The 11,529-nt window shown below is 40.4% G+C and overlaps 1 protein-coding gene across 4 annotated transcripts in view; it reads left to right on the top strand.

The window, feature by feature from the left end:
* Positions 1-2,087: 2,087 nt before the first annotated feature.
* Positions 2,088-11,529, top strand: part of OSBPL9 (oxysterol binding protein like 9) — a gene marked incomplete at its 5' end in the record, with an annotated part of 170,263 nt that continues 160,821 nt past the window's right edge. For 2 of the 4 annotated variants that reach the window (XM_082651728.1, XM_082651726.1), the window contains one exon: positions 2,088-2,252. In XM_082651728.1, the coding sequence (XP_082507854.1) occupies positions 2,088-2,252 (165 nt within the window). The remainder of the gene's footprint in view (positions 2,253-11,529) is intronic. The other 2 variants (XM_082651727.1, XM_082651725.1) reach the window with 1 other exon arrangement.

The raw sequence follows: 11,529 nt of genomic DNA, 5'->3' as shown, positions 1-11,529 counted from the left end.
ATCAAGAGCCCAGAAATAAACCCATGCATATACAGTCAACTAATATTTGACATGGGAGCCAAGAATGCTCATTCAGTGGGGGAAAGGTAGTCTTTGCAATAAATGGTGCTGGGAAAATTCATATGAAGAAGAATAAAACTAGACCCTTATTTTAAACCACTGACAACAATTAACTCAAAATGGATTAAAGACTTAATTGTAAGACCTGAAACCATAAAACTTCTAGAAGAAAACAGGGGAAAGCTTCTTGAAATAGGTCTGGTCAATGATTTCTTTGGACATGACACTTAAAGCACAAAGCAGCAAAAGCAAAAATAAACAAGTGGGACTACATCAAACTAAAAGTTGGTCAAAAGATTAAAACTTCTGGTTATGAGATATATAAGTTCTGGGAATGTAGTGTAAAGCATGGTGACTATAGTTAACTTTACTGTATTGTATATTTGAGAGTTGCTAAGAGAGTAGATCTTAAAAGTTCTCATCACATGAAAAATAATTATGGGGTGAGGTGATGGATGTTAACTAAATGTAGTATGATAATCATTTCACAATATACATATATATCAAGTCATGTACATCTTAAACTTACACAATGTTATATGTCAATTATATCTCAATAAAACTGAGAAAAAAGGTATCAAGCAGATCAAGCATAATAAATTTGATCTTACTTTAGCTCTTCACCCAATTTGATTAGCTAGCAAGTAGGTGCTCTGTTTAGCTCCCCCAGTGATATTCTTTCTCCTAGAGCTTCTGTTATCAGCAAAGAGGAGGGATTCACAGCACAGTACCTGAATATACAAAATACTTTTAAATGCAAAAAATTAAAAATTAAAAAATTAAAGACAAAGAAAACCTCTCCCTTGATCTCACAGCCACTTTTAGCTAATGCCCTGCTTCTTAGTTCCCTTTTTCTTACCCTTCACATCTTAATTTAAATGCCATTTCCTGAGGCACCACTCACAGCCACCTAATATAAAGTAGCTACCCATTGGCTCCCTATTACCCCAGCTTAAATTCTCTGCAAGGCATTCATCACTATTAGATATTTTTCTTGTTTACTTGTTTAGTGTCTGCTTTCCATCGCTGAATTTAAGCTCTTAGCAAGGAACCTTTCTGTCTCCTTCAGCATTGCATTCCCAGGACCTCAGACATTGTCTCAATATGTAGGACAATACTTCCATTGTCCTTATAGGCTCTACGTGATTTCCCCTTACTTTCTGACCTTATCTCCAACTACTTTCTCCTTGCTCGCTGCTCCACTCACAATGAACAATCTGCTGTTCCTTTGCCAGCCTCCCTCCTTCCCTTTCTTTAGGTCTTTGCTCAAAAGTTACTTTCTCATTCAGGCCTTCTCTGTTTGGGAACTTAAAATTGTAGCCCCTACTCTCTGCTTCTTTCCTTGCTTAATTTTTCTCCAAATTACCAAATTGTAACATACTGTATAATTTACTATTTATTTCCTGTTCGCATCATTAAGTCTCTGCTGAATCCCTAAAGCCTAAGAGTATCTAGTACAAAACAAAAAGTATTTGTTTTATTTTATTTTATTTATTTATTTTGCGGTCGCGGGCCTCTCACTGTTGTGGCCTCTCCCGTTGCGGAGCACAGGCTCCGGACGCGCAGGCTCAGTGGCCGTGGCTCACGGGCCCAGCCGCTCCGTGGCATGTGGGATCTTCCGGGACCGGGGCACAAACCCGTGTCCCCTGCATCGGCAGGCGGACTGTCAACCACTGCGCCACCAGGGAAGCCCCCAAAAGTATTTATTAAATGAATGGGTTTGTGAAATGATTGCTTAAATGAATATCATATGTGAAATCTTTTGGATGTGTAAGGTATCATCATGGGCAGTAAAATTATGTTAATAAATAATCTTAACAGCAGTATTCATGATTGAGTTCTTCACATCTCAGGTATGGAGTCCTACACACAACATCCTCCCCAAAAAACCTTTTTTTTTTTTTAAATCGTTTTTTGTGTTTGATAGCTGGGGCCAGGGGTCACCGAGTCCACCAGGGCGAGAAGGAGCCTCTGGCCCCGCCCTGGCCCCGCCCCTGCCCGCGACGGCCACGCCCACCGCGTGCCGAATGCCTTATAGGCGATTGACGTCAGGCAATTTGTTGTCATTGGCGGCTCCCAAGATGGCGTCCATCATGGAAGGGCCGCTGAGTAAATGGACTAACGTAATGAAGGGCTGGCAGTACCGTTGGTTCGTGCTGGACTACAATGCAGGGCTGCTCTCCTATTACACAGTAAGTCCTCGGAGGCAAAGCCCCGAGCGCCTCGGGGGTCGCGATCCCTGGGTGGAGGTGGGGACCGGGCGTTTTGGTAGCTGGGAAGAGGTTGCTAGGCTTGGGGGTGCAGCCGTACGGGAGGGCTCCCTCGTGGGGGAGGGTTTTACGTCCCCGATAGCCAATGAGGGTGAAAGAGATGCTGGCTCAGCCAATAAGCGGGCACCGGCTTTATGATTTATGGGCTGGGGGCGAGCCGTGTTTCTTAGGGTCGGGTGTTTGTTGGGGGGGTGGAGTGGGGTGCTGTTGTAGGTGGGTGGGTGGTTGTAGTCGTGGTTTGAGGGGTTCGGTCGCGCGGTACGTGCGGTTTCCCCTTGTTAATCATGGATTTGGTACTGTCCCCCCAGGCCCTGTAAACGGCCGCGCCCCTTACCTTCCCTCCAGGGATTGAGGAGCGCTGCTTTCTTAGAGCAGTGGTCTGACGAGCTTGGCCGGGTCCTGAAGTGACTTGCCTTCGCAGGTCTGCCCAAGTTGAACGTCTCTTCACAGGACTCACGCCTCCATTCCGCGGGAGGCGAGCGTGAGCGACGCCTTAACTTTTGAGAGCGGAGGATTTCCTACACAGGACTCTCTTGTTAGCGAAGAGAGACTGGATAGTGCGATGTCTCCTGAAAGTTATATTCCGGGAAGGGCCGAGTTAAGGGCTTCAGTGTCGTTAAACACGAATCAGTGGCCGTGGGAAGGTCCATGAATTGCTATGAATCTTATGTTCTGACTATCCCTCCACCCCCGACGCATTAGAAATGGAAGGTGGGTGGAATTAGAGAAATTACTTCCAAAAGTACTGTCTCTGAATGGTTAATGGTCTAGTTAATAATAGCCAATGAGAGGGAAGAAGCCTCTTAAAAGAACAAAATAGAATGTCCTGAAGGCTTTGGAAAATAATAGAAGACAGAAGGAAAAAAAATTCTGATTATGGAAGGAGGGTTAATGTCAATGAGAGAAATGGGGACGCTAGTATTTTTTCGTTAATTTAAACAATATTTATTGAGCGCCTACTACATGTTAATTGTTATTGCTTTAGGCTAGGGGCGTGTGGGTCTGTGTGCACACGCGTGTGCACGTGAGCAAGAATCAACAGAGATCAATATATTCATCATTCCTTTTCTGTGGAGCTTATCTTCTAGTCTAGTGGTTCCCTTAATTCATTTTACTCACGATAATTCTGCAGGGTAGGTATTCATTATCCCCATTTTACAGTTTTGGAATCTGAGGCTCCTGGCTTTTAAGCAGTTTGCTCACGATCACAGAGCTAGCAGTAAGCAGTGTTATCAGGGTTCTAAATAACTGGCTTTTTTACTTTTTCCATTACACTTCACTTCACTACAGGAAGGAGAAAAATGCAATCTTTGAGTTACTAAAGACAAGCCTGCAGGAGTAACAAGTATAAGTTTCAACATCAACTTCCTTTCTTTACATAATTTTTAAAGGGAAAAAAAAAGACCAAACCTGAATGAAGTTTAAATACATTGTTCAAGATTATCTTTAGGTAGCCATGAAAGAGAGGCAAATGAACATTGTATCCTGAAAACTCTGGAATTATGAAATCCCATAGTTCAGATAAATGAAGAGTAATATTGGGTTTCAGTAGAAGTGATAATCAGAAAATCCTTTTGAACCTTTCCAGCCTATTCAAGGTAGAGTAATTTCAGTGAGTGGCACTATGGAATGAAGTTACTCTACAAATCCCAACTTTGTGTGGGTCTGAATCTAGGGTCACACTGGAGAGGCCCCAAGCTGGGGTTCTTGGGAACTCCTAGCGCAGACAGAATCTTCTTTTTTTCCTGTTTTTCTTCCTTTGTCATATCCTTTTTCTGCCTCCTTGCCCTTTTACTTTCTGAATATCTTGACAAATCTCTCTTTGTCTTACTGACTAAATACGGTTTTTTAAATTATACTTCTTCCCTGCCACCTTCCCCCACCCCATTACTTATCCTCCCTTCTGAGATTAGACTATAAAAACATCATCCCTGCCAGCAGAAGAAGGTATCATATTTCTCACTAATGGATATTTAGAAGCTTTTTTTCTTGTTCTTTGGTGTTAAAGTATTTGCCAGCAGCTAAACCACAGAGAAATACTGTAAAATAAAATGATCTTGTGAAAATAAAATGATACTCAATCCCAAATTAGAGGAGGTCCAGTAAAGATGGGAAAAGGGGCTTCCCTGGTGGCGCAGTGGTTGAGAGTCTGCCTGCCGATGCAGGGGACACGGGTTCGTGCCCTGGTCCGGGAGGATCCCACATGCCGCGGAGCGGCTGGGCCCGTGAGCCATGGCCGCTGGGCCTGCGCGTCCGGAGCCTGCGCTCTGCAGCGGAAGAGGCCACAACAGTGAGAGGCCCGCGTACGGCAAAAAAAAAAAAAAAAAAAAAAAAAAAAAAAGAGATGGGAAAAGGATAAGTATTCACCTAAAGAGAAAATAGGAAACATTGAATGTTGGCAATGAATTCTGTACACTTGGACATTGTTTCAGTACATTAGGATTTGGAAGGATGAAGGTACATCTTAATGATTTGCATGTGGCTGTTAACTTGGATCTGCATCTTCTAGGAGGAGTATCTGAATTAGTTGCACAACATTTTAACCAGAGCAGTAAATAGCAAGTTACTCTATTCCTTGTTTCCCAAATCACTCGGGCTCTGGTCTGGCTCTGTGGTTGCAGGCCTATTCTAGGGTGGCCATGAAAACCCTGGACTAAACTAAATTGGCCTTGTTTTAGAGTCAGCCTGTACCAAGAATTGATATTGGGATAATCTCAGGGTTGGAAAGGATCACAGGAATTGCTGTGAACTGAATAGATTCACCCAAACCTCACCTTAGCCTAGATCTTGTCTTCTGGACCTGGGCCCAGACCCAAACCTATCTTCTGGGAATGGATGGTCTTTTTACTTTACATTTCTTTTATTTTCATAATACATAAATTTTCAGTTTTTGCAAAAGAGTTTCGTATATTATTCTGACCAATACAGGAACAGAGAAACTGATTACCTTCTTTAGAAAAGTAGAATTAGGCAATCTTTTCAGCTCAAGCTCAGTCTTTTAATTATTAAAAACAATTATTCATTCAGCAAGCATTTATATGGAACTTTTTAATAGGCACTTTACTATATACGTTGGAGGTACAAGCACGAAGGAGAGAGTCCCTTCCATTTAGGAACTCACAATCTAGCAGAGCAGACAGCTAAGCATAATTTCAAAACAATATGGTAAATTCTACAATAGAAGTAAGAGTAGACTGCTGTGGGCACATTGCCTAAAAAAGGCTAGAGAGACATTTGAGCCGAGACTTAAAGGTAGAAGAGAAGAAGGGCATTTCAGGCAGTGGGAAATATGTACAAATTGGGAAACTTGAGAACATAAAATGCATTAAGATATTGAGAATTTCTGAGCAGCTTCAGTGTAAAGGTGTGTAGGGAGATAACAGGAGATTGAGTCCAGAAGGTATTTGGAGCCATAGGTCAGGCCTGGAGATGAAGATCTGTTAGATTATAGCACAGAATTTGTTGAATTTTTATTAGGTGAGATGCCCAGGGAGGGCTAAGGATATAAATTTGGGAACACTGTGTGGACAGCCAACCGTTTAGGTGAATCATGATCACAAAGGAAGACAAGAAAGGAAAGAAAATTGAGGGAGACATAGATACATGATATAGATTATGTGAGATATAGATATGTGAGGAGTTGGAAGGTTAGAAAGTTAATGGAGGTCGTGCCTTTTGTAAATTTATCAAATGTTTATTGATTATGTACTATGTGCCAGGCACTATGCTAAGAAGAAGGGTTAAAATGGTAAATAAGATGGATATAGTCCATAGTCTCGTGATACCTAGAGTCCACTGCCGTGTATATCAGGTAAGAGCTGTGATAAGGGAAGCATAGGATTTTGGGAGGTGCAGAGGTGGGTAACTTGACTCTGTCTTGGAGGGTCAGAAAGGGTTTCCTAGAAGAAGTAGGTTTGCTGTTACCTGAATGGTGAATAGAGATTAGCCATGTGAGCAGAGAGAGAAAAGTGCTTGAGATAGAGGGAATAAATGTTTTTCGAGGAGACAAGAGTAAGGAGTTCGTTAGTCCTGGAGTTTGGGCTGTGTGGTGGACAATGGTGAGAGGAGCTGGAGAGAGAAGCAGGGGCCCAATAATGAAAGGTTTTCTTGATCAACCATGCTAAGGAATTTGAACTTTACCCTGCCAGGGCAGTGGAAAGTCATTTAAGTGTTGTAAGCACTTTTTGTTATAGAAAAAAACTTTTATTATAGAAAATTTCTTTCAAACATACACAGAAGAGGATAGTAAAATGAATTCCTGTCATCCAGCTTGTACAATATCAACATATGGCCAACCTTGTCTTATTAATCCTCCCAATAGCTCCTTCCTAGCCCACTGGATTACTTTAAAGCAGATCCCAGAACTCATTATTTCATTTGTGAATATTTCAGTATGTATTACTAAATGTTAAGGTTTCTCTCTTAAAAAATGTTATCACAATACCATTATTACAACTAAATAATAATAATTATTTATTAATATTTTCAACTATCCAGTCAGTGTTTAATTTCCTTGATTTTTTTCTCAAATGCCTCTCCCTCACCAGTTGGTTTATTTGAGTCAGGATTCCAAATAAGATCCACATATAAAACTGAGTCTCTTTTACTCTATAGGTCTTCCTTCCCTCTTTTTTTCTTTGTCATTCATTTGCTTTTTTTTCAATGAAAAATTTTTTTTTGGCTGCATTGGGTCTTAATTGCTGCACACAGGCTTTCCCTAGTTGCGGCAAGCAGACGCTACTCTTTGTGTGGTGCTTGGGCTTCTCATTACGGTGGCTTCTTTTGTTACAGAGCCGGGCTGTAGGTGCGCAGGCTTCAGTAGCAGCACGCGGGCTCAGTAGCTGCGGCACTCAGGCCCAGAAGTTGCGGCGCGCAGGCTCTAGGGCATGTGGGCTTCAGTAGTTGTGATGCATGGGCTCAGTAGTTGTGGCTTGCGGGCTCTAGAGCTCAGGCTCAGTAGTTGTGGTGCACGGGCTTAGTTGCTCCGTGGCATGTGGGATCTTCCCGGACCAGGGCTTGAACCCATGTCCCCTGCATTAGCAGGCGGATTCTTAACCACTGTGCCACCAGGGAAGTCCTGCCATTCATTGATTGAAGACAGCAAATTATTCTGTAGATTTTCTACATTCTGGATTTTGCTGATAATATTCTTGTGGTATGTTTATACATGTTCCTTTGTCCTCCATGTTTCCTATAAACTTATAATTAGAGCTAGAAGCTTAACTTTTTTTTTCCTTTGGGCAGGAATACTTTGTAGGTGGAACATATTACAGGTATCTCCCGCTTTTTGAGAGTTTGCTTTACCCCACTTCACTTTGAGGAAAGACCTATATTATTACCTGTTTTTGCTAACCAGAAGAAATCCAAAGAGGATTTTTGCTTTTATGGAAAATAGGTGAAAAGCAAAAATAGCATTCAGAGGTTTTTTTTTGCAGTGAGCTGTTATAGAGGCAGTGAGTACCCCAAGCAGCAAGAGTGCCGCCAGTAAGCTCCGTCCCTGGGAACTACACAGCATCAAACTGCCATAGCTTTGAACTGTGTCTGTGAGCATCTTTGCTTTACCTTGGTTTATTTTGTGCATCCGTTAGAAAGATGTGTCCTAAGGTTATTACTTCTTTGCTTTATGCCATTTCAGGAAGGTTTCATAGGAACACTGTACTTTCAGGTAGCAGGGGAACCTGTACATCAAGTGGCACATGATGTCTGGTTGTCTCTCTGATTTTTAAAATTGATCAATAGCTTCAGGCAAGATTTGTATTCTTTAAAGAATACTATGGTTACAGAAAAATAATGAAGTCATATTGACAGGATTTCAGTGATTGATTGGATGTGAGTGAAAGGGGAGGAGGAGTCTGATGAAATCCAGGATTTTAGATTTCCTTTGATGAATGATGATAGGAAGGATAAGAAGTATAGGTTGAGGTGAGAAAGGTGGTTGCTTTGGGGCATGTTGAAATTGATGTAAAGATATCGTGTAGTCTGGAACTTAGGAAAAAATCTGGGTTACAGGTAAATATTAGCTTTACACAAATGGAGAGTTGAGAGAGTGAGTGGGAATAATAGAGAGCTTTGAATAGAACACTGAGAAACACCGTTGGATTAGATATCTATTGCGTTGTAACAAATTACCCACAATTTTAGCCACTTAAAACAAATATTTATTATTGCATAGTTTCTGTGGCTCAGAACTTTGGGAGTGACTTAGCTAGGTGGTTCTGCCTCAGAGTCTCTCATGAAGTTACAGTCAAGACATTGGCTAGGTTTGCAGTCACCTGAAAGGCTTGACTGGAGTTGGAGGATTTGCTTCCAAGATGACTCACAATCACGGCTGTTGGCAGAAAGCCTTAGTTTCTTGCTGGCTGTTGGAAGGTGGCCTCAGTTCCTCACCAGCCAGCCTCTACGTTAGGCTACATGAGTGTCATCATGATAGAGCATCTGGCTTCTCTCAGAAGGAGTAATCCAAGTGAGAGCCAGGAGGAAGCCAAAGTGCTTAGTATGACCTGGTCTGAGGACATCACTTCTGACTTATTCTGTTCATTAGAAACGAATCATTAAGTTCAGCTCATATGCTCATGGGGATGGGAATTTTAGGCATGGGCAGGAGAATTAGGCTCTACCTTTTGAAAGGAGTGTCAAAGAATTTGTGGAGGGATTTTAAGCCATCACAGTCATATTTAAGGGATTGGCAGAGAAAAGAGCCTGCACAGGAGAGTGAAAAGGGACAGCCAGAGGTATCAGAGAAAAACCAGAAGAATGTGGCAGTCAATGTGGGAATAGTGAGTTACCTTGAATACTATTGAGAGAATTGAATAGATGAAATCTTAAAAATATCCATTGGATTGATCAATTTGAACATCACTAATGCCCTCAAAGAGAGAAGTTTCCATGGAGTCGTGGGTGTGGAAGCCAGATTAGAGTGGTTTGAAGACTAAATAGGAGGTAAGAAGTGGAGAAAATGAGTGTAGATTACTCAAGATGTTTCATTGTGAAAGAGGCAGAGAAGAATATGGAATTGAGGGGAAGGGGTTTCTAAGGTAGGAGTATGCTTAAATGTTGTAGGGATGGGAAGCAGGGTCCATGTTAAAAATGAGAGTAGAGTCAAGATTTAAGGAATGTAGTAAACATTTAGATCAATGGCCATGGGAACTGGAAAAAGGAATAACTAGGGACATGTTGAAGATTAATCAGGTTGTATAAGGAACTAGTTGAGATTATAAAATATGATTTGTTTAGTCATTACCCATAAATATTTAACACTCTTTCTTGATTTGTATTGTTTTTATAACACTTCGGAGAGAATGTTAGAAATAGTGAGTTAGTAAGTTATCAGGGCCACTCAAGGTAGTCTTTGTAAAAGGAATCATTAGAGAAATAATATGTTCTTTGCTGTTACATGCTAACTGAAACAGACTCATAGTGACTTTGAATTTCAAAACCATTGGTAACCTAAACACATTTAAATGTTATTTGGCAATCCTTAGCAATGTCTGGAAGGTGATTAAAAAAGAAATCTGTCATCTAATTCTTGGATTTTAGGTTTTTGAAGAGCTTAAGTATATGTGTTTCTCTTGCAAAGATGTTAAGGAGGGAGTCTCAGATTCTCCTAGAAGGATATCAGCACCACTCACATCAAACAATTAAAAGTGAATTTATACTTTTCTAAATAAACTGTTTTTGAATATATCAAATATGATTTTTATTAAGCTTACATGGTACATAGTAATAATCCAAATCTTAATATAGTAGTTTTAGAATTGTAAAAGGAACAGAAGAAAAATTGTATCTAATCTAAATGCCCTGAAAAGAAAAGAAAGAAGCCTCCTAAGAGGGTAAGTAGAACCAGTGGGAAGAAGTATATGGAAATTTTATATCTTTTGTTTTCCTTGAATACTCTCGTCAGTCAAGGAGTCTGATTCCTCCAGCTCCGTTTTTTTCCCTCCAGACTGCTTTGGCTATTCGGGGTCTTTTGTGTCTCCATAAAAATTTTAAGACTTTTTGTTCTAGTTCCGTAAAAAATGCCATTGGTAATTTGATAGGGATTGCATTGAATCGGTAGATTGCTTTGGGTAGTATAGTCATTTTCACAATATTGATTCTTCCAATCTAAGAACATGGTATATCTCTCCATCTGTTTGTATCATCTTTAATTTCTTTCATCAGTGTCTTATAGTTCGCTGCATACAGGTCTTTTGTCTCCCTGGGTAGGTTTATTCCTAGGTATTTTATTCTTTTTGTTGCAGTGGTAAATGGGAGTGTTTCCTTAATTTCTCTTTCAGATTTTTCATCATTAGTGTATAGGAATGAAAGAGATTTCTGTGCATTAATTTTGTATCCTGCCACTTTACCAAATTCATTGATTAGCTCTAGTAGTTTTCCGCTGGCATTTTTAGGATTCTCTATGTATAGTATCATGTAATCTGCAAACAGTGACAGTTTTACTTCTTCTTCTCCAATTTGTATTCCTTTTATTTCTTTTTCTTCTCTGATTGCCGTAGCTAGGACTTCCAAAACTATGTTGAATAATAGTGGTGAGAGTGGACATCCTTGTCTTGTTCCTGATCTTAGAGGAAATGCTTTCAGTTTTTCACCATTGAGAATGATGTTTGCTGTGGGTTTGTCGTATATGGCCTTTATTATGTTGAGGTAGGTTCCCTCTATGCCCACTTTCTGGAGAGTTTTTTTGCAAAAGTTAAGTTTACATGATACATGGAATCATATAAATGGAATCATATTCAAGGAAAGTATTTTGAGGTATTCATAATTAATTTTTTCCCATTCACATGACAAAGATTATTATGAAAGTTGATATTCTGTGTCCCAGAGTTTTGTTCACATTAAGCTTTCACCCTAAGATTGTCCACTTATTTAATTTAATTTATTTTAGCATTACTCTTATGGCACAGATGGGCAAATAAAATATTGGGTGAATATTTGGTTTGTCACTCTGGCAACTACCTCTACAGTCTCTCTCAATCCTCCTCTTTCCTCCATCACTCGTAGAAGATGCCATGCTTCCCAGAGACAATAGAGTCCATTTGGTGGAAACACTCTCAACTGCTCGTACTCCCACCTGTTGGTATACTTACTTTCCTGCCTATCCTTCTCTGTCATGATGGAAGAGGTAATCCTTGGGTGTTCTGGATTTCATCTGCTCACACATTTTTTGAGGATCTCAGTCTATAGATTTCTCCTTTTTCTG

Source organism: Grampus griseus, assembly GCF_964374135.1.
Source record: "Grampus griseus genome assembly, chromosome: 1".
Classification (NCBI taxonomy): domain Eukaryota; kingdom Metazoa; phylum Chordata; class Mammalia; order Artiodactyla; family Delphinidae; genus Grampus; species Grampus griseus.
The sequence above is the reverse complement of the archived record's forward strand: the minus strand, read 5'-3'. Positions and strand labels throughout refer to the sequence as shown.